This window comes from Zootoca vivipara, chromosome 15, assembly GCF_965207765.1.
Source record: "Zootoca vivipara chromosome 15, rZooViv2.hap1.1, whole genome shotgun sequence".
Lineage (NCBI taxonomy): Eukaryota > Metazoa > Chordata > Lepidosauria > Squamata > Lacertidae > Zootoca > Zootoca vivipara.
In genome coordinates, this window is record NC_142598.1 from 13,252,324 (window position 1) to 13,276,831 (window position 24,508).

The 24,508-nt window shown below is 41.5% G+C and overlaps 1 protein-coding gene across 2 annotated transcripts in view; it reads right to left on the reverse strand.

Annotated features, from left to right (window-relative positions):
* The window catches only part of GSK3B (glycogen synthase kinase 3 beta), a 60,550-nt gene extending 36,791 nt beyond the window's left edge, over nt 1-23,759 (reverse strand). For both annotated transcript variants that reach the window (XM_035140439.3, XM_035140437.3), the window contains exons 1-3: nt 22,373-23,759; nt 3,847-4,040; nt 319-402 (exon numbers count right to left, since the gene is read on the reverse strand). In XM_035140439.3, the coding sequence (XP_034996330.1) occupies nt 319-402; nt 3,847-4,040; nt 22,373-22,460 (366 nt within the window). In that variant the 5' untranslated portion in view covers nt 22,461-23,759. The remainder of the gene's footprint in view (nt 1-318; nt 403-3,846; nt 4,041-22,372) is intronic.
* Between the last annotated feature and the right edge of the window lie 749 nt (nt 23,760-24,508).

The following is a 24,508-nucleotide window of genomic DNA, read 5'->3' on the forward strand; positions in this document are numbered from 1 at the left end:
CTTTCTTTCTTTCTTTCTTTCTTAAACAGGGATTAATTTGGTCTCCCTGTCCAGAAGAGGGAGCTGATGATGCCAGCTCAACTGAGCGCCACAGCCAAAAGCTAGCAAGTTCTCATGCATCCCATTCCCCCCCCCCCTGCAAAGTTCTCCTTAAATTACTTCTCCTTGCCACTGTTTGTTCACTTATCCACCTTCCGACTTTGAGGGCTACTTTTGTAGGATGGTGACAAGAATGAGGAGGAGGGTGCACATCTGCCTGAAGTTTGCCAGCTGCTGCAAACCCAATTATTTGCTTCCTGCATGCCTCTCAAAACGTACCTTCTCTCCACTGGAGTAAAAGAAATAGCGCAATCTGACAATGTTACAATGATCGAGCTTTCTCATGATTTGAAGCTCTCGATTCTGAAAAAGAGAGTAATATTTGGCAGGTATTACAAAGGCACACAAACTATTATTAATCTTTGCATTAATTTATTTATATACTGTTCACTTGTCAAAATGGCTTCTAAATGGTTTGCAAGTATAAAGCCAAGTATAAAAATACATTAACAGTAATATAATTTTATCAAAACATTCAGAATGATACATTTTAAGACAATTAAACAGTTTAAACAGTTAAAACAGCAATTACAACAAATAGATCAAGCTAGGAATTGAGGGTAATGCTTCTCTAAACAGGTGCGTCTTCACGAGTCAGCAGTATGCCTGTGAAGCTCCTCATATTTCAGCAGGGAGATTAATTTCATATGTAAGAGTTTAAACTCATTTGTTTTGTTAGAAATTATCTCTCATTACAAACACAACCATTTACTTCCCAACAACCAAGTTTTTTCTGGACAGTTTACTATAAAAACTGAAAACTTTAAGAAGTAAAATATAAAATATAAAAATGAAAAATGAGACAGAACCAAACAGAATATTACATTAGGGCAGAGAATTTTAAACACACTAAGATAATTAAGACTAAATGGTCTGGGAAACTAAAATGGTATTTCTCTGGCACTGAACAGACCCCCAAGTAAGTGTCAAGTGATGGTATCTGATGAAGGCATTCCACAACTGGGGTGTGACTACTAAAAAGGAATTCTTTCTAGTAGCTGCCCACTGCACTCCATTTGTCAAACTACATTAGTATGTGGAAGGCATGAGGACAGGATTCAAGAACATTTCAGCATAGCTAAGCTAGATTTTGCTTTTCAGAAAGCTTATAAATCTTAGAAAGTGTGACACACCATTGTGCATAATTCATCTAATTTTGCACTTTAATTCACTACACAAGTAAGGCTACACCTAAAACCAGCATTGACTTTGGGATAGTAAAACTCAGTCTACAATCTCTGTCATTCTCTAGTTCAGGGCTTTACCACTGTGGGAGGCCTGAGGGCACATTTGAAAATCTAAGGAAAGTTCACAACAGTCAAGCACCAATTTTACAGAAAAAACTGGTGTACTCAGGGACCCCCACCACCATCACAGAAAAAAATACAACAGGCCAAAACCATAGAACAAGCAAACAACCCCAACCAAAACACACAAATAAAATTTAAAAACTGAAGGGGCACAAGGCCTTGGTGGGCACCATGGTACCTTTGAGTATCTATCTAGGGACCCCAGATTTATTTTGGGGGCAGATAGGCAAGTTAAAGCTACTCCTAAAGCCTTAAAGCCCAGCATTGGAGAACTCTCTCCTGTTCCAAAGCAATATCCTTACTTCCAAATTCAAAAGCAAAAAGGTGTCTCTTGATTACTTGTTACTTATTTTTCAGGCTGTTTCTCTGCACCAGCTCATCCTTAAATTTCAGAGACCTATTACTCTCTCTCAGCCCATTTAAACTAGTTATAGCTAATTAACATTTCAGATGGTAAAAAAAGAAGTACCTTCTATCCACAAAGCCCACTTCCAGGAAGAAACCTGGACATGAGCAAAAGTATCAACCAGCTGAACATTCCACGCTACCTCCATTTCTATAAAATATTCATATGTGTTTGGTAGACAATCAAATGGACACAACTAGGTAAATTCTAACTAAAACAAGCTGGTTCCTCAATATCTTCTTGGTGCTCCATGCAACAACACATTTACTTGAGTCTGCATGTACAATGGTCATTAGATGAAACTTTCTGACCCCATATTAGAGAGCCAGAATAGTAAAATAGCTATTAGAATGTTCATTTGGGCCTCAGGGGGACCTAGGTTCAAATCCCTGCTTAACTATGAAGGTAGCTCAGTAGCTTTGAACAAGTCATTATCATGCAGATTAGCCTACTTCATATGGCTGTACAAGGATAAAATGAGAATAATTCCATGTATCCCACTTCCCTGATCTCTTTCAACAAATAATCTTCAAATCCGCTTCAGGGCCAAATTACATGTAACATTAAATGCATCTTTCTATCTAGCCTACAGAATTGTTTTTTTAAACGCAAACTTCAAAGCCAAGGAGGGCTGATAATTAACAGGATCAGAGCAGAAACAAAGAAGGGATTTCCTCCTCTGCTGCAGTTCCAAAGAAAATATCTCTCCTGAACCTGGTATTTGCTTTGGAGGTTGTTGGGTCAACCAGGGAGAGGAGGCGGACCTTAAAACCCTCCACCCTCCACAATAAAACCCTACACCACCACCCCACAATAAAATACAAAACAGTCTCTTCTTGCTTGGAGTTAATTTTAATTTTGATTGCTCGTATTATATCACAGAGCCTGATTCCCTCCCAATGAATCTTTTTGTCCCTCCTTTACTTCAGGAAGTGACCAAGACTCTTCCAGATCACACACACACCAATGAAGCTTATTTTCTAACAAGTGAAGGGTTAAGGACATAGTGAATCCCAAACTTTGGTCTCCTGTTTGTAGGTGTATGAGTTGTCTTCTGCCACTCAGGGTGCCTGGGGAAAGCACCGAGTTGTAAGCTAAAGCCCAGGTTTCTCTTTGTCCCTTCAAACTCTTTTGGCCAGTTAATAGCTGGTTCCGATCCCTTTCTAAGGATCAGTTGAGCTATAAGGGGTCAGGAACTTTGACTAAAACCACCATCTTTTTCTTGTCCCTTCCCTGTGCAGCAGTATCACTAGAAATTTAAATGCTTCCATGTTGCTTCACTCTGCCTCATAGGGTTCATCCCAGTTACTGACTTGGATGGAGGCTGATCAGCTCAGCAGAGGTGTACTGCACCAGCTGTGTGGTTCATAAGTAGTTGTGTGACTCAGCTGCTTCTATGTAAAGCCAGATCCTCATCTATCCCTGGGAAGCAGTGACAGGGGTAAATCTCCCACTGGCTCAATGTATTATTACTTGGTAGTTGGTCTGAAGGCTGGCATGAGGAGCTGGCATAGTTAGGGAGCTATTGAGTCCTTTAGCCACTGCTGATCAGAGATGCTGGAGCAATCTCCAATTTCTCAATGGAAAAAGTGTCTGGTGGCAACAGATAAAAAGACTGGGCACAAAAGAATCACACTCTGCTGGTTCGTCCAGACACTCTCCCAGCAAGAAATAGACTGCCCCAGGGGAAATCTCCAACTACCCATGGGGGAGCATGCCTAAAGGAAGCAGTGCAACCTTAATATATCACAATATTTGAAGTTTTAAAAATGAAATGACTAAGAAAGGAGTTTTCTTTCCATCTGATTATTGAGATGCCATCACATCACTACAAGGTCAAAAGAAATGCATTACAGTTCAAAGCTAGAATTTCCAGCTTCCTTCCTATATATCCTGCACAAAAATACAATCATAAGACTACAGTGTCAATGCTCACAATATACTCCCTAGGGAAACATCATTCATCAAAGACTGGCACATAAGAACAGAAAAATAGTATCATGAATGTTCTTAACTTTTCTTACTTCTTACCTTAAACCTCTTGTCTTGCAGAACTTTCTTAATAGCAACCAGTTCTCCTGAATCACAGAGTTTGGCTTGATATACAACACCAAAAGATCCATTTCCAATCACTTTGGTGTCTGTGTAACTAACTTCTTGAGGCCTGTCTGGACCCTGCCCAGGAGTTGCTACCACTGTGGTCACTTTGCTGCCATCTTTGTCTCCTGGAACATACAAAAAGTGAGACAGTTAATATGGAAAAATCTATTACAGAAGAAAATATCACACTGTGTATGTCCATATAGAAAACTGTGTTATGAGAGATAGTTTTTTAGTATGCATTATAAAAAAAGAGTATTCCAACTACTTATTTGTTCCACAATATATATATTTTATTTTTGCAGTTTCCCATGTTCATAAGATGGAGAAATATAAGCTGACATATTTATTATTGCTTATACTGTTCCAATGAATATTGATCTACTGATTTTACTGAAACTGCTTCAATAATCTTGACAATCTAGCTAAAACCTATAAAGTGCTATTCAGGTGAGACTGCCAGTGAACTTCCTGATACAAAAAGGACATTGCTGTGCAAAGTCAGAGATCTGGGACACATGATGCCCATGCAGATAAAATCATATCCAGTTCTCCTTTTAGCTTCTTCTCTCTGCTAGACTTTGAAGATTTGGCATTCAGGTTATCAGTAGCATCAGGGTTAAGAACACAAAAAGGTAAAAGTTCTTACATTATACTTGCAAAATATCAGTAAGATTTGGGCTCCCTTATTGTTTTTCAGTGTTAGTACAAGAGAGTAAATTGGCCAACTATAAAAATAACCTGAACTCAACTGGGTTACTTCTTTGAGAAACATATTCTTTTAAATATGTAAAGCACTGAAAAATACTATAATAAAATCAATACTGAAAGGTTAACATTCAAACAGAAACTCTGTGCTGGAAAGAACTGATCCTTTTTTGTTTTCAGTTTTACAATTACACAATTTTCCATTCTTATACAGTAGTTCTTTTCGACTTCCCACTCAGCGTTCCATGACAATTCTTTTAAATTTTTGCTTAGTTGCATATGCATCAATTCTTTCATCTTATTTTCCACACTTTAGTATATTTTATATTGTCTACTGGTGGTCACAAAGCATCCCCTACCTGGAATTTATATTTGAGGTTAATTTTTTGTAAATATTCCCCTAGACATTCCCACTCACTCCTCATCCGGTTGTCATCTTGATTTCTTATTTTGGATGTCATACTGGCAAGTGCTGCATATTCAGTTAATTTATTTAACCACTGTTCTTTCTCTGGGGTCTCTCTTTGTTTCCAATATCTTGCATATATTATCCTCACAGCCGTTGCTGCATATAGAAATAGGTTGTGAGCTTTCTTTGGTAACTCATTCCCAAGCATGCCTAGAAGGAACACTTCCAGTTTCTTGGGAAATGTGAATTATTATTTTTTTAACTCATTGTACACCATCTCCCAAAATTCCTTTGCTCATTTACATTTCCACCATAAATGAATAAATGTATCCTCTACTTCTAGACATTTCCAGCATAGTTTTGAGCCTCTTTTATACATTTTAGTCAGTTTGATTGGTGTCAAATACCATCTATATTGCATTTTTTGGGCATATTTTCTTTTATATGATCATGCAGAGTTCACTGTTGAATTCCATATTTTCCCCACTCAGCAATTTCAATAATAGGCCTAATATCAATAGCCCATTTTGTCAATACCTCCTTTATAAATTCATCTTTCGGCTTCCATTCTAGCAATAGTTTACATATTTTAGAGATTTTTGTTGTTGTTAGACCCCAAAAATCACTTTTTCAAATTCTGATTCTTCTTGTACAAATCCTCTTTAAATCACTTTTTCAAATTCTGATGTACAAATCCTCTTTATCTTTTTTAAACATCTGCTTTGTTTGGAAGTATTGAAACCAGTCAGGTATCCAATTTGACAACTCTTCCCTATCTCTTAGTTTTATGTTGCCATCTTTATATTCAGGGTGGTCTTTTCCCCAGATCCTATCCATATTTATCCTTTTTTACTGCGACCGCTTTCACCAACCAGGAGTGTTACTTTCTAAAATATATTTATGCCTCATCCAGACCTTAGACAGACTCCTTCTAATCACATGATTTAAAAATCCCTTGTGAACCCTAGTTTTCTTATACCAGAGATATGCACATGCCACCCATAGATCAGATCAGCACCTTCTAAATCCAGTATATTTACATCCTTCAATTTGATCCACTCTTTCATCCATCTTAAACAGGTTGCTTCATAATATAATTTCAAATCTGGGAAAGCAAACGCCCCTCAATATTTTTCATCTGTTAGTATTTTATATTTTATCTTTGTTTTTCTCGTTTGCCATCGAAAGTTTAGTATGTCTTTTTCCACTGTGTAAAGCAATTGGAGTTGGATATTACTGGTAATGATTGAAATAAAAATATCATTTTGGGGAGACATTCATTTTAATTACAGATATCCTACCCAAAAACGACAGATTCATTTGCTCCCATTTTTTAAAGTATTTTTTAATTTCGGTCCACACACTTTTATAGTTATCTTGAAATAAGTTCAGATTTTTAGATGCAATCCAAACTGCTAAATATTTAATTTTCTTTTCCACTTTAATTCCCAAGTCATTTCCCAATTTTCTCTTTATTTGGTTATTTATATTCTGAGTTAGCATTTTCATTTTATCTTTATTAATACAGTATAAAGCTGCGGTTCACTAGAAATAAAGTTCATCCGCCTGGTAAATAAGGAATATCCATGTTAATTGTGTTTTTAGTTTTAAGGACTTGTTATAATTTCTATTGTATCAAAAGTCTGGAATGTATTACTGGTCTCTGGCCACTTTTTTGTCTCTTGACCTGTTTTCTATGATAATCTTGTTCTATGCTTGATTTACATTTTAAAAACAGACCAAGATGGTGGACATGTTGCCACCTAATAAAGCATAAAATCAACACTATACATACAGTATAGGTACAAAAAAACCCATTCCTCATACATTCAAATAAAAATGTTTATAATTCACTAATCACTCATCTCTGCCCCCCGCTCCGTCCAGACCTGCTGGTTCTGGAAACAAGGAGAAACTGTACAGTGGGACCCCTGGTTAAGAACTCAATTCGTTCCAGAGGTCCGTTCTTAACCTGAAACTGTTCTTAACCTGAAGCACCACTTTGTGTAATGGGGCCTCCTGCTGCCACTGCGCCACTGGAGCACTATTTCTGTTCTCATCCTGTAGCAAAGTTCTTAACCTGAGGTACTATTTCTGGGTTAGCGGAGTCTGTAACCTGAAGCGTTTGTAACCCGAGGTACCACTGTATTGTGAAAGAGACCTGAGTATCTGTTTCTTAAAAGACACTTAATGCAACATCCAGATCAAGTTTTGACTGAGGAAGGAGCATATTATTGTTTGGTGTGGTGCAAAAATAGCAAAAAACCGATCTAGAGCTTCCTTGCTCCCAACTACTCATAATTGATGTGTTCGTTTGTCCACAATGGCTACATCCCATACATTGTGATACAACAGTGACAAGTCCAGGCATTCCATATTCTTTTGTTTTTGAACTATCGCTAAGCTGCTATCAGAAATATTAGTGTGTGTGTATATATATATATATATATATATATATATATATATATATATATATATATATACTTAATAGACATAATTGAGGGGTAAGCTCAATGTTTTATTTCAATATCTGAACTATTTTATGAGAAACCTCAAAGAGAAAGCATGCCACCAACAAGCATTCCTAATCCTACCACAGTATGCACCTTCGTGACTACAATTTCTCCAACATATTTGAGTTACGCCTACTAAAACCACTGGGGCATGTAAAGTTGCAGCTGTGTCAAAAGGATTTGCAGAGCACTTCGAAGCCTCAACTATCAGCTTGTCAGTGCTTCAAAGACCCTCTGCAGGCACCAAGGATCAGCTGATAGTCGGAGCCTGAAAAGAACCTTGCACAGCTGAAATCCCAACAATCATCTGAGATCAGCTGCACAGAAAGCAGTTTGTATTCAAAGTGCTTCCTCCAATGCTTTGAATACAAACAGCTTCCCCTGGAAAGAAAGGAAAAATGAGGGTTTTCTTTTCTTTCCAGAGGAAGCTATATGAAGTTTTTTCCACAGGCAAAAATGCTCCATTTTAGGAACATTCTCCCCCCTGCAGATACTTTAAGGCGCCTCCTGTCCTGACTCCACTCATCAGATTCAGAACTTGAGCTTTCACCACAACCAGGTTTTATTCAGGAATTCAGTACAGTGCCCAAACATAGGTCTACAGGTGACGAAATAAGGCACAACAGAGCTTTAAATCATATGACTAGGTATTGCTAAGCTGCTGATTCCACAAGCCACATACACTCCACACTGTGCCGGGTAGGCACTCCTACTGAGTTGGCCAAACATGCAGTGTCAGCTTGCGCCACCAATGGCATCACTGTGTCCTTTGCGACTGAGATGCTGAAACTAGCTAGCTAGCTAGGTACCTCTACCAAAGGGGAAGGCTTCTCTCTGAATGGAAAGGGCACTTTAGCCAGTTCTCTTGCAAGTACAGAAGCACCCAGAAGACCCAAACCTTTCCCCCCCATTCAATGCTAGTAGGACCTTCCCCTACATCATCCACTTCTTGGTGTCCATAACCATCAACCCCAACCCACTTGAGCCCTCGCCAGATCGGACTCCCCCAAAACCATCCCATTCCTCCTTTGCATCAGGCCACCACCTCCAGGAAGTCTCCCTTTAACCAAGGATGAGCTAACTGACATTTACAGGGACCCTCTTTGAAAGTGCACTACCAGCTGGGTGGTATCTGGTTTTCAACACTGTGATATATCATCAGCTAAACATCATGATATACTGATATATCACAATGTCCAAAATAAGGATGTAGAGGCATTAACTGACTTCAGGGTTTTTCCTGCACTGTGATTTTGGCCAGCACTTGCTCTTGTGATCCACTGTCCCCTGCATGAGGCAGGGGAGAGCTGAGTCGGCAGAGTTAACAGGGGCTGCAGGAATCAAGAGAAGCTTTGGCTGGCTTCATCGTTTTTCCCATTGTAATTTTTGCATGGCACACACACACACCATGATCCGTGATATATTGCCAGGTCAAAAATTATGAAACAGATATCACGAAATGGACTTCAAACCGGTTTTGGACAATATATCGATATTTTGCCCAGCCCTACAGATGACTGGTGAAAGCACAGCTTCAAAGGGGGTTGCTATAACCACCAAACAACAGATTGACAATTGTACAAAACTCCTTTGAACTTTTAACAGATTATGCAATAATGTCAAGTGATTTACAGGTGGCCTGTGTGTGAAAGGAGAGGTAAGCATCTCGCTCACTGGCCAGATCATGTTTCCTAACCTTGTTCTAAATCAAAATTTTCTTTTTCCTCTTTCATGCACGTTGACTACACAGTATCATTGAGATTCTTGGGCTTCCCAAGTATTGCATAGCACACACACCCGAACAAGCATCGTGACAACATATTTAAAAGTATTTGTGCATAGGTTTTCAGCAACCAAGGGCTTTCCAGGCTTTTTAGGTATTCTTGGCAGATCCCAAAGCAATTACCGGTATTTTCAGTTCACAAAAAAGTATTATCAAGATACAGACAGTACTTAGCATGTGGACATGCAGGTTTATGTTTATGCAGCACACAGGCATACTGCATAATTAGTAACACAACCACTTTTCAGTAGCTATGATTATCTACACACATGCCTTCTCATTCCATTTAAGAAAGACAGTTCTAATAGAACTGGCTACAAACCTGGGACATTATCAAGCTAAAGTTAAGCATGTTTAAGACCTGTTGATATCAGTGCCAGAAATGTATGAGCATGTGCCTAATCCAACATGGTTAATTGGGCACATGCTCAGCTCCATGAAGAATTAAGCATCTACGTATTTTAAAATTATGGTGCCAAGGGAGATGTTTATGGATAGTGCAGTTTCTGCTGCCATTGTGGTGGGGACTCCAGGTCTAGTGCATGCTGGTTGCTGGGACACTTACAAAACAATGTATAAGCACCACATTCCTTCCTACTTGCAGTTGTTATTGTCATATGCTGACAGTGAACTGCTTTTCCTTTGCTTCAAAAGTTGGGAGGCAGAATACTACAGGGCTCAACAAACCTCCCCCACATTTCCATTTCAGAGTTGGAAGGAAGAAGAGGCTCATGATGAACAGAATGTGTTTCTAGCCCCATGATAGCTTCAAAAAAATTACTTTTCCTTACTAAATATGCCTACCAATGGCTATGAATAGCAATAATAGCCCCAAATGGAACCTCAATAGCAGACACCAAACATAATAAATAATTATTAGTATTAGTATTATTTATTTATACCCTGCCCATCTGGCTGGGTTTCCCCAGCCACCCTGGGCGGCTTCCAACCGAATATTAAAAACAACACAGCATCAGACATTAAAAACTTTTCTAAACTGGGCCGCCTTCAGTTGTTTTTTAAAAGTAAAATAGTTGCTTATTGCCTTGACATCTGCTGGGAGGACGTTCCACTGGGCAGGCGCCACTACCAAGAAGGCCCTCTGCCTGGTTCCCTGTAACCTCACTTCTCGCAGTGGGGGAACTGCCAGAAGGCCCTCGGCACTGGACCTCAGTGTCCAGGCTGGACGATGGAGGTGGAGAAGTTCCTTCAGGTATACAGGACCGAGGCCATTTAGGTCTTCAAAGCTCAGCACCAACACCCTAAAATTGTAGGGTCAGCCTATTCCTGCCATTCAGGCCACACTCAAGCAATTTCACTATTCAAAATTAACCACTTTAGTGAAGGCAGTTGGTTTTACAATTCCTCAGATTCGAAGCTACCGTATATAAATCAGTTATTATCAGATCCTACTTTATGAGGTGTTCTAACATCTTTTACAGGCTAAATATAGAACAAAATCCCTAAACAAAAAACTCACTTCTATATGTGAAATAAACTGTTGCACACAGTATAGATTATAAAATGACTATGGCTTCATTCAGACAACCATATCTTAGTAAGCCACAAGATGAACAAGGCTTTTGCTCTTCAGGCAAACTATGATTAAACCAGGAATATTCTAATTATTAATAATTCTATGCTTGTCTAACCATGGGGAAATGTGGCTACAGCAGTGTTAGAAATTAGCCAGGCGGATTGTGCATCCACTGGCGGAGGAAGAGGAGTGGGGGGGAGCGCACTGCCCCTGGCAGCGCAATTCCAGTGAGGTGTCATCATGGCTGCCCCCCCCCCCGCCCATGCTGGGTGCCACACCCCTGCGGGTGGCATGCCATGCCCCCAGGACGCGTGCCACACCCCTGCGGATATCAAATGAAAAAGTTCCAAGCGCTCTGGCCAGGTAGTAGATTAATTTTTAGAAAGTTTTAAGTTGTTCCAGTAGCAATCCAGTTTTTAGAAATCCAGGACAAGGCCCTGTTTCGGTTTATTCTTCATCAGCTCTAGTTTCATAGTTTCAAGGTCAAAGCATGAATGGTACCATGAATGTGGGAGCACCTTAAAAAGCAGAGACATCACATTGCCGACAAAGGTCCGTATAGTTAAAGCTATGGTTTTCCCAGTAGTGATGTATGGAAGTGAGAGCTGGACCATTAAAAAGGCTGGTCGCCGAAGGATTGATGCTTTTGAATTATGGTGCTGGAGGAGACTCTTGAGAGTCCTATGGACTGCAAGATGATCAAACCTATCCATTCTGAAGGAAATCAGCCCTAAGTGCTCACTGGAAGGACAGATCCTGAAGCTGAGGCTCCAATACTTTGGCCACCTCATGAGAAGAAAAGACTCCCTGGAAAAGACCCTGATATTGGGAAAGATTGAGGGCACAAGGAGAAGGGGATGAGAGGACAAGATGGTTGGACAGTGTTCTCAAAGCTACCAATATGCAAACTGCGGGAGGCAGTGGAAGACAGGAGTGCCTGGTGTGCTCTGATCCATGGGGTCACAAAGAGTCGTACACGACTAAACGACTAAACAACAACAACATGTGGGAGAATTGAGGGCAGAAAAAAGGAAATACTTCTTCACACAGAGCCTATTATAGAACTCACTAGCACAGCATGCAATGATAGCCACCAAATTAGACAGCTTTAAAACAGGTTATACAAATCCATGGAGAATAAAGCTATCATCAGTGACTACCGCTATGAGAGACTATATGGCTCTGTATATCAATGGCTGGAGTGGAGCTTATGAGTGGAAGAATGCTTGTGCACACATGTCTTACCTCCAGGCTTTCCACACAGATCTGGTTGGCCACTGCAGAATCAAAATGTTGGACTAAATGGACCTTTGTTCATATATTCCTTTTTAGACCCCCATGGCTCCAGGCATGAGTGAGTTAACATTCAACTTCCTCCTCCAGGCACACCTCCCATAGGAAATGGGAAAGTGCCCCAATGACCCTTGCAATCCCCCATTTCATTATTTTTGGGGAATGTTGCCTGGCTACAGTACCTCACCTCAAAAAGCATCATCAATGAAGGACTGAGAGCATCAATGTTTTTAACAATTGGGTCAGGAACTTTCACTAATCATTTTGATTCATCAATTAAAGCTGCAGCCCTAATTTTAAAATAAAGGGTGGAATTCAACATAACACTAAATGCATGCACATAACGAGGTCTACTCATGCAATAAGACACCCCCCCCGTAAGGCTGCAAGTCCCCTAAACCTTTTCTGAGGGTTCCCCCAGCCTTCCAGAGCAAGGCTGCCACAGGGGGCAGATAGAGGGATGAGAGGAAAGAAGTCCCAGGTGTGCAAGCAAACATCATTCCATGCATGTAACAACTTAGTTGAATTTCACCTTTCATTTCCATCAATGAATAACCTTGAAGTCATCAGGAACTGTAAAAGTTTCTGATATAAGCATGTTTATATTGAAAGTATTAATAATTATGTAGCAACCCTGCATAGAGTAATATAAGCAAACAGTGACCTCTTCCAAGCTCAGGAAAATACAATCTAAAATGTTAACAATGAAGGTGAAAATTGTAACAAGTAATGAATATAAACAAAAACTGTCCTAAACCTGTATAAACAGTTGGTAGCTGGATGATGTGACAGTCTGTAGTGATGAAATGGCACTCCATACAAACTAAATACAAATAAATTATTTCAAAACACAAATTTCATCATAATTTGGGAATATATTGTTTCCCTGGAGACAAATCCCATTTGATGGCTTCTGTTGTGACCATGTTAACCTAATAATCCAAACAGCTATCACATTATTTCTCACTTTCTCTCCCACCCACCCCATATATGAAGCTGCCTTTTATCAAGTCTGACCAGCAACCCATCTGCTCAATACTGCCTATTCCAGTGATGTCCACGGCATCTGGAGGTATCATGTTGGCTTACAACCATTATCCATGATCACTGGCCATGGTGGGTAGAGCCAATGGGTTGTAATCCAAAACACCTGGGGGGGGGCATGTTGGCTTTCCCTGGCCTACTTTGTCTGGCAGTGATTTTTAATGGCCACAGGCAGAAATCTTTCCTATCACCTGCTGTCTAATCTTTTTAACCAAAGACGTCAAGGACCAAAACTGAGAAGCATGCAGTGTATGCACTCTCTAACACTGAGCGTCCCCATTCTTCCAACCCTTATTGTATTGATTTAAAAAAATTGTTCTTAACATGATCTTATGCATGTTTGCTCCAAAGTAATTATTACAGACTTCAGTGGTACTTATGCCCAAGGAAGTGGAGAGAATGGAATATCAAAGTTGACTCAACTGCATCTTCCAAGTGCTGTTCGCCCACGTGCACAATGAAGAAGCAAGAGTGAGGCCAGGAATATGCATTGCACAGCATGTCTTAAAACACATCTAAACAACAAAAAGTGAGTACTCTGCTGGAAAGAGTCTACTTTTTCATACCTCAAATACAAAATTAGAGTAAGCAGAGAGATGTCACCATAAAATCAGAACTTTTGCAGTCAACTATTCCAAGGGAAAACCAAGTACCGTGTTTCTCATATTATAAGACACGTCTTATATTTATTTTTTCCTCAAAAAAACACACTATGGCTTATTTTCAAGGGATGTCTTATTTTTTTCCTCCTCCTCCTGCCGCGACCGGCATTGCTGCTGCGCCTATCACTATGTCTTATTTTCGGGGTATGGCTTATATTCCTTGAATGCTTAAAAATCCTGCTATGGCTTATTTTATGGGTATGTCTTAAAATATGAGAAACAGGGTATTCAACAGCTAAGTGAGCATCCTCAGGGGCATTTCACCTACTTTTGTATTTTCTTTCTGTCAATCTGGCCTTGAGGTAAGGGAGAAATTGAGACTGCCTGGCCAAGGGTTCTCGGGGAAGACAGCAAGAGTTAAAGCGAGCCACCCCTTCTAGAAACAATAATCCCAGAATCTGTTTCTCTCCTGTGACTCAACTGATTTAGAATGAAATACTGTAATTCACATCCCTGCAACCACCATTTAAGACAAAAGGAAACTTGCAGGCAGTTGCAGGTGGCAGAAATGCAGGAGTAACTGTCACAAGGAGATAACAGGAAATAGAAATAGAATAGAGTAGAATTATGGTTGGATGGGCAAATAAAGAGATTTTTAAAAGGTTTCTTTGAGAGACATGACTGATTTTGGAAGCAGAAGGTAAGACCTATGGTAGCTGTATCAATGAAAAGTCCAAGAGAATAGAGGCCGCCTTCTTATGTAGCCTTAGGTGGCAGTTAAGCCCAAAAAAACATGACAGGACTTTCTTCTAAGTAAACATTCATAAGTTTGGGCTGAAAACAAGAGACCAACAGTTTGCTTACTTTGCCTGCAGAAATACAGATCACACACAGATAGGAGAAAACACTTTTAAGACCTCGAGATAGCACACTTTCAGGGACTGCCTCATTGGTCATCAAGACCAGACCCTACATGGCTATTTATCTTAATGACTTGAAGGATTTAAGAGTCATGAGACAATCAAGAGGAGGCAACCAGGCTAGTGACAATTGGGCAGAGATGTGTGGCACTCCTTGCAATGTCTCCTAATGTGAGAACAATAATCTAAAAGTGACCGGTTTAAAAGCGGAAACAGTAATGTCTATCTCAAGTTAAGACACAGGAGAAAAATCTATTTTCACACACATTCAGTGTGAAAAAGAGTGCAAAGAAATCTTGAATTATTATTATTATTATTATTATTATTATTATTATTATTAATTGAATTTATATACTGCCCTATACCTGGAGGTCTCAGGGCAGTTAACAGAAAATATCAACATAAAATGAATGATAGTATTATAATACTGTATATAAAACAGGTATGAGTAAGAAAATACTGGTAATTTAATGTAGAGTGTATGAAGACTCAGAGATTCAATTGGATCAACATGGAAATTACATTACTGAAGAGACATTATGACTTTATGCATTGAAAACTGCTCATCCCTACCAATTACATGAACATGTTGAATAGTGACATTTCATGTGGTTTTCATTCCTCTTTTTGTAACAATGAGTGTAGTGGCAGCATTTACAGGCCACAAGGCTTATTACACAGTCCTAGTTGTAACCTCCACTGAACACAATGGCCAGAATTGGATTATTTCTATCATATATTGCTGAAATATGAATGAGAATTCTGGACATGCATGCAACCACTTTACCATTCCATTTGTGGAAGACAACAAACAAATTAGGACGTTTCCAGTTAACTATGGTTTCCTATTTTGCCAAAGTCGGGGCTGCCTTTGAAGACTGTTCAGAAACTGCAATGGGCGCAGAATCTGGCTCTGACCAGACAGCCTGAATATGTAACACCAGTTCTAGCACAACTGCACGGGCTTCTAATTAGTTTCCAGGATCAATACAAGATGCTAGTATTGACCTGCTAACACTTATGCAGCACAGGACCCCAATACCTCAAGGCCACCTCTCCTCACATGAACTAACACAGACTCTACGCCAGGGTTTCCAAAACTAAGGCGTGCGAGGCTCACTTATGCGCCCCCCCAGTGACCCCCGCCGCTGCGTCATTTCTGGTGCACTTCTGGGTTGGATGAGTGCTGGAAATAGTTTGTGCGCATGCGCAAGCGTTGTTTCCGGCGCACTTCTGAGTCGGAGGCGCGTGCACATGTTCACAAGCTACTTTCGGCGCTCCTCCAACCCGGAAGTGCGCTGGAAACAGCGTGTGCACATGCGTATGGGCGCATGCTCCCCGCCCTCTGTGCAATTGGTGCTGCGGGCACCGGCCCAAAGCCGGGTAAGTTCGGGGACCCCTGCTCTACGCTCATATTCTACGGCCCTTCTCCCTGTGTCTTGTCCGAGGGAAGTGAAGAGGGTAGCAACATGGGAACTGGGCTTCTTAACAGTTGCTTCCCATTTACAGAACACTCTCCCCAGGGAAGCATACCTCGTGCTATCATTACCCATATTTAGGCATCGGGCAAAAAAACTCTTTTCCATTGGGCTTTTGACTTTTAATTATCTGTGCCCCCCCTTCAGTGGATTGGATGTCTTACTCCTTAGCTTTTACAGTGGTACCTCTGTTTATGAACACAATTGGTTCCGGAAGTCTGTTCATAAACTGAAGCGTTCATAAACTGAAGCGAACTTTCCCATTGAAAGTAATGGAAAGTGGATTAATCCGTTCCAGATGGTCCGCGGAGTACTTAAACTGAAGCGTTCATAAACTGAAGCGAACTTTCCCATTGAAAGTAATGGAAAGTAGATTAATCCGTTCCAGGTGGGTCCGCGGCGTTCGTAAACCAAAAATTCATAAACCGAAGTGTTCATAAACCGAGGTTCCACTGTACTCCATTTCAGTTGTACGTTGCTTTTAATTTATGCTTTAAGTTGCTTTGAGTTACCGGTACTTTTTGTTTTTTAAAAAGTGACCCATAAGTTCAAATCAAAATAACAGGCTTTCTAACAAGGTGGATGGATGCACAACCATAAGGCTCCTTCATATGCATTCATAAGCAGAGATGTGAGACTATCCAAACATAGCCATTGGATGTTGCTTTCAAGTAAACATGCATAGGATTGCTCTGCATTGCCTTTGTGGTAAGCTGCACTCCCACATTTATGAATAGCTTTTCTGCTACAGAAAAGAACATCATCCACAATATAAAATAATATACTATCAGTACATACAGTATTTTTAAGACAATCCATTTTATGCCAAATCATTATCAGAAATTGCAAAAACAGCTAATTAAATGCATATTGCACATAGGAGAAATGGATCTAATTCCCTTGGTTTATTGACAGACAAAAGGACACTTTTAATTTATTAACAGAATATATGCTGATTTGTTTCTGCAAACTTAATTTTAAAACATTTAAGCCTTTCTGTTACCAAATATTTATCTAAAAAAAAATAGTGGCACCAAATCAGATTTAGACTGACTCGAGTTCTTTTGAGATTGCTTCCTTTGATTGACTCCTTGTTTGTAAGATTTTAAAACTACAAGCACTTTATATTTGTTCAGATTTTTTGTATGTAGATTGGCTTTTACTTCATAATGTGGGGACTCATATAGACTGCTCAGGATTCACTTAAAACTTTATGCCAGACATAGAATCTTAGCCACAGAATTTGGATAGTTGATTCTGGATATGTGAATTATGCAAACTTTCAGATCTATCATTTGGTAGGAATTAACAGTAGTTTTGTATGTATTTTGTGACTTGGTATTACTATTATTCTTAATGATCCTGGGTATTAGGGCCATGTGAATTCTAAATATCAGAACCATCTTAAATACACAATTGCATTGTTTGGTCTGACATTAATTTGAGGTTCAAATCAACACACACAACTGCCACTCACCTTAGGAAACATGCTTCCAACTAAAACCTAAGTGATCTGGTTGAAGACTCAAAAAGGAAACTTATTTTGATTCAGTCATACAGTGACTACAAAGAAATCTTGAATGGTAATCCACATTTTATGTCTTGTATTGCTGAGAACATAAACTGATATCTTGCTGACTGTTTGTATAAAGCCTAAGAGGTAATAAGAATTTTACAGAGAAGATCCATGGTACATGGAAAGTCATTACCTGCTATACTGTATAAATCTCATCAAGGAAAACTGAGAACAACTAACTGATGAAGTGGTAAAGAAGAATATGTAGGAACCAGATATATCAAAAATAAGGACCAAGGCAGATCTGCCTCAGGGTGGCTAGGGAAGGATTGCCTATGCATTGACACCAGTAAAGTCCTGCAACAAAAATGCTGCAGTGTTGAGTGCTTCTGTTCAGCCATTCCATTCTGCCACTCCATCATGTCCCACAGCCAGTTCACATTCTGCACTCAATTATTTGAGGGCTTTTCCCCACTTCATGGGAGGGGTTGGAAGGGACTAGACACACAGATGTCCGATCCCAACTAAAAGCTTGGATTTCTAGATTGATATCTATGGGCAGTTCTCCCATAGACATTTAAAAATAGCTTCTTATTGTGAACCAGGAAATGACCTACCCAAACAATGAGACTGTTTTCTATAGCCGTTATTTATTTAGAACCATCGAACTAGAAGAGACCTCAAAGGTCATCTGGTCCAAATCCCTGCTGGTGCAGGAAAACCCGTTGGTACAGCATACATCTTTGTGTTTCTTCCTTGATCCTCCTTTTCCAGTCATTCCATTCCCCTTCCCACCCATGTTTTCCTTCTCTATGGTCAGTCAGCATTCCATGGGCACTGAGCAAGCACAACTCACTGGGCTGTTTTTTTGAGGGGGGATACACAAGTACTCAATCTCAGCTAATGCATTGGATTTCTTCATTTAATTTATCTCTGCACAGCTCTCAAATCCAGTTTTCAAATTTCCCTCACTCCTCAAGTCAGCCAGCAATTCCATAGACATTGAGCATCTTCAGTCTTCATTAGACTGTTTTGAGAGGGGCAGAAGGGATAAGGCTTTTTCCTAAAGATTTGTTTATACTTCTGCAAACCTTCGTTTCCCCAAATCTTCTGTGTTGTCATTTTGGCTATGTAAGCAGCAGCAGTCAAAGAACAGAATTGTAACTAAAATATAGGATTATGGCACAAATGAAAGTTAATTTCCTCATTCTTAAACAAGAACTGAAATATAAAGGCACAGGTCAAACCATGCTATGCTTTGATCAGCCTAGTAGGTGACTGAGTAAGTGGATGTTCCCCTCTTTAGAACTAAATGCAAATATCAAAAGGCGGAGTAGTCAAATTTCACCTGAAGACAGAGCTAGATATATCCAGGGCCCCCTTATTATCTGGTGTCAAAAGTGATATAAAGTGGTACTCTTTTCTACCTCAAAAACCACTGATTTCTGCATGGGGTGAAATCAATTAGTAACAGCCAGATCCACTAAATCTGTTAGCCAATAGGTTTAAGCAGATTAAGACCCTCCAATGCCACCTCAATGTGAGTGTGCTCCCAAGTCTCTAGGTGCTTCCAAGTTCTTCTAGATAAAAGGCACTAAAATATAATAGAGAAATAACCTTAAACTCAGAGAGTAAAGTCAGACTCACTAGGAAACTCAACAATACACAAATCCCATTCTACTTTAAATTAAAATACCACTAAAATTTGTGGTGTCCACTAATAACTGAATTACTTGATTAAACATTACAGTCCAGGTTATCACTTCGATTAATCTTTTTTGAAAAAACAACTTTGAAAAATGTGTCATAGATGAATCACATAGCAATTTTTTTAAAAAATTATATTAAAACAAGTGCTTATAAAATTCCATGTGGCAATTTAAAGAGGCATCCATCACAATCTGGGCCGCTCAAATAGTTTAAAATTCTTTCTTATTAATAGAACTATTCATTTGTTGATATGCTTACTAAGTATCATTATTTTGGGGGGGGGGCATCAATGGATGGCATCTCTTTACCACAAGGATGGGGAACCACTCCAGACTGCTGAACCAGATTGTTATTCTCCCCGCCTCACCCCCTCTGCACAGGCCAGGTTTAGCATGTGGCTCACCTGTCAATTACCTGACATCGTAATAAAATGAAGTGACCTTTTTTTGCCTGCTATTTTGCACACCACTTTGAGCAGGGCTTCTGAAAATATGACAATTGGCTGATTGTTGGATCTTCCAAAACCCAGTTCAAAGCACCACAGAAAATAGCACTTTAGAAGTCTTCAGAAGCCACACTGAAACTGCTAGCTTGCCCTGCACTGTGAAAGAGCCTTGGCAAGCACTGCCAATTAGCTAATCAGTAATGCCTGCAAGCACCCCTTCTGCCAAGCCCTGCCCTTACCTGCCCCAGACCTGACATCATACATGACATCAGGTTAGGGCAGGTGGACATGGCTTAGTTGAAATAGCCTGATGGGCCAAATGGGAAGACCTGGCAGGCATTATTAGACCCACAGACCAAAGGTTTCCCACTACTGCTCTATCACAGTCTCTTCTCCCAACCTACCAGAATTGCAGAACACACAACCAGGACAAGAATTATGGCAAGGAAGGTTATACACCCCGATCCTGATTTACTGTGATGAGATATACAGGGAACCTCATGTTTGCCTTATGTATAGTTTTACCCAGAGAATTTTAATACAGCACTGTGAAATTTAAAACAATATTGAAAATCAATATGTAACTTACGATGCAATCTAGGAGTTGGAAACCTGTGACCTTCCAGATGTTGTTGGATTTTGTAAACCACTTAGAGGTTTTATTTATAACCAAGCAGTATATAAATTCTGTTAAATACATTCCGATTCAAATCAGCCGCAGCCATCATGGCTGTTGCCAGGGATGATGGGAGGTGTAGTTCAGTAACATTATGTAGGGCCACAAGTTCTCCATCTCTCTTAGATGTGTCTAACTCAAATAGGGTTTACTTCTGAATAGACACATACAGTTCAGGATTGACTGTTACTGTCATGTTGTTCTAGGATTCCAAATAAATAATATAGCAACTCTAAAATACCAACATCACAGCTCTCTGCAAACTGATTAATAATAGTTTTAAAAATATGTGCAATTCTAAAATTAGTGGTCAACTAACATTTCTTCCAACAATACATCAAAACCGATCAAAGAATCGCCCACAGAATTATAAATGAACACTTCCAAGTCTCAATATGCTGTGTTGTCACAGATAAAAGTTATGTGGTCAACAAAGCTTAGATGAATGGGCTGCAAACTCTCAATGCTTTTTACATGAGAATAAGTAAAACACTGGCAATGTGTCTAGTATTTCTGAAATAAAGAGGTTTTGTAACACCAAAAGTATATTATCTAAAGCACCCAACATATGCCAATTATATTCTACATTTTTACAAGTACTACTGACACTCTAGGCATTAAATTAAGACTGTTTACAACCTGAACCCGTGGCCCAGGTCTTCATAACTCATAACCAATCAAACAAACAAAAAAACAAGAGCTTGATAAACATGTTGAGCTTGTTGCATGGTCCTTCAAGAACTGCAGGGCTGTCATGCACCTGGCAGCCCTGGTGAGCTTTTTTTGGCCTGGTTCTGAAGGCCTCCTCCTCCTCCTCAACATTCTTAAACATTTAATTGCTGTGACAAACATTTCAGAAATTAATGGATAAATATTCCATAAAATTTCTGCCAAACAATAATCCTTAATACAAGGCCATATTATTGCATAGTCAGATAAAATCCCAAGCAAGTGTTTTTAGGACTGCAGCCTTGGAGGTGGGGGGGAGAGACTTTTTCAGGTCCATAAAAAGGTAGCCAGATTAGAGTCTTGTTATAAAATCTATGTCCTACAATGGAGCTAACCACAAAGTCCTTTTAAATACGAGCTATATCCATAAATACAAGTTCTTTGAAAGCAGCTGGATTAAAACAAATTTGAAGCTCTATTTGTATTAAGTTTTACAATACCACACCCATTTTTATTTAAACGATTTGAGAACTGATTTTCACCAGGAATTTCCATTAGCTATATGCATAAAGAAATCAATCATTGTTCAGGTGTATGAAACAGTGGTGTATAAGATCAAATGGAACCACGGCCCTCACCATTAGAAGGCACCCCTCATAAAAAAGGCCTCATACTGCAAAAAATATATAATAAAACCTGAAATAGTATGAACAGAGTCGATCAACATCCAATCACTTCTTAAAGGTTGCGTGAACAAAGTAGATTCATCCTTGACAAAAGCCACTATGCAGATCCAAAGTATAATTACACAGATGTTTCTAGCAGAAGCATCAAGTACTGTAATACTTTAGGAGGAAATGCAGAGAATAAAAAGCTCGGTTTTTATTCTAAATGGAAGCCATAGGGTGGGCCTATTCAAAGTGTGTGTGGAGTGGGGGTGGGGAGAGGAGGGAGCAGAGAGAAAAGAAAGGAAGCTGCCTCATAAAGAGCCAGCCACAAGGCCTCATGGGTCTGACACTTCTTAAAAGGCAGCGCTATAATGGACCAAAAAGAATCAAAGGCATCCACTGAGAGATGCGATGTTTAATGAAGAGAGAGAACCACGTATAAGGGGTGTGGGGTGGTGGTGGCGATTTGTACAAATCAATACTTACGGCTAACTTTCATGCTGCCAAACGCCGAAGGCTGCTGCACCGGCTTGCAGCTTTCTGCAAAGGAGGTGGTTCTCGGCCGCCCTGACATGGTTCCTCGCCTTTCCACCCCCCGCTCTCGCCGGATCAACTCCCCTTCGCTCCTCTTCGCTCCGTTTCTTCCTCCTCAGGTGCCGAAAGGGAAGGATAAAGGCGGAGGGCGTACAGATCCAGGCTCTCCCTTCCACCAAAAAAAACCCACCCTTAAAAAATAAAGGGGGGCTCCCCCTCAAAGACTGTCTCTTCCCCCCCAAAGCCCTTTTTCGCCTTATCCTGAGAGGGCCGCCATCCTCTTCCTTTCCTGCAGCGGCGGCGCCGGGGCCCGCGGCGGCCCAACCCTGCACAATCCAGTCGCCGCCCCCCCGCCCACCGACGGCCCCTTTCCCGATGCGAGGGAAGAAGAGGAGCCGGGCTTTTTCCGGGGCGCTGCTCCTCCCGTCCTTCCTTAGTGGAAAATCAGTCACATGAGAAGGAGGCGGCGGCGGCGGCAGCAGAGAGAAAAAAGAGGTGCCCCCCCTTTTCTCCCTCTTCTTTTCCTCCCCCCACCCCGGGGTGGGGGCGCTGGGGAGACACGGTAAAAAGGGCGGACTATTCCTCGCCCCCCTCCGACTGGCGGAGGAATACGAGATGCGAGGCGCCTAAGAGGCGGGAGATGTGGAGCCTGGTTCCGAAAAGGATCCGGCGCCAGCAAAATTCGGCGGGGCCGTGTGAGGAGAGGCGGTGGCGGCGTGTGAGGTGATGGCCTGACGACGAAGGGGCTCCTTCCTCCCTTTCCCTCAGTCGTTCTTTTTCTCCTCAGCGCGGGGACAAGCCAGGCCTGGCGCTTCTCCTCATAGCGCCCACAAGGCGGGCAAGTGGCGTCCGGAGGGGCGGCTCAGGCGGAGGGCGCTGCAGTGCGGTTGGCGGACAACGAGGGCGGCAGGGCTGTCCATGGCGCCGCTGCTGCTGCTACTGCTGCTGCTGGCGGCGGCGGCGGCGGCTCCTCCCGGCCCGGCCGGCTGAAGCGTTGGGTCGCGCTTGGCGCCGCCTTTTCGCCCGAGCTCCTTTGTCCGCTGCGCGCTCTGGGGCCGTTGCAGTTCCTCCTTCGCTATTTGTTCCGGCGGCGGCTTCCGTACTCTCTCTCTGGGCTGCTAGGGATAGCCGCGCTTACGCACCCTTACTAAGTGCCCTTCGAGAATGCTGAAACGAGCGTCCCGTTCCGTCGGACTCGAAAGGCGCCGCTGCGCTTTCTTCCATACTACACCAAAAAAGGGGGAGGAGGGAGGGGAAGAAGGAGCAGCAGCCTGCTAACGCTTACGCAACCCGGCTAAGTGTTCTCCGTGAATGCCAAACCGAATGGCCGAAGCTGTCTAGACCCGAAAGGAATCGGGGCTCCAATCAGCGAGAGCTGCGGCGGAAAGCCCTCCCTCCTGGCACTACATCGCCACCAATGAGCGATGGTGAAAGGAAACGTCCTCCGCTCCGCGAGTGCGGCCAATCACATACAAGCTATGAAAAGAACCAAAGGGTGTACCCGTCCCTTCACTTTCAGGATCCAATGGGAAGCCGCTGTCCCTAAATTGTCGCTGCAGCAGAGCCAATGAGACGAAATGATGTTTCCCACGACAGTGGGACGGGCCCGGAGACCGTCTGATGCAAAATGGGTGGGACCTAAGGCAAAGAGTTGCTACACCCTGCCCAGCTCGCTTCAGCGCAGAAGGGAAAGGAAAAAGCCTCGCCTAGTGAGCACGTCGCGCGGGGAGGGGGTTTGGGCGGAGACTTAATTTGGCTTGATTCAGATTGGTTCGCGCCTGAAGTACTGTTTTGTGATTGGGCGGCCGTGCTGAGGCGGCCTGGGAACACCAACCAGCTTCCTTTCCGGCCCGATGTTCGCCCAGATCTAGCATCTGACGCGTGCTTCCATTGGAGGAAGCTTCTTTCCTATAATGGGCGAGGGCGCGGCTTCACCTTTCTTTCTCGCCTAGCTCAGTTCTGAGATTGGGGGGGGGGGGCAGTAGTTTCTTTTTTATGCGAAATGTCTTGGCGCCGCCCTTGAAACAGGCCGCAAATCGCAGCCGCATCCCAGGCGCTATGCAGTTTGAGGGCTTGGCAGGAGGAGAG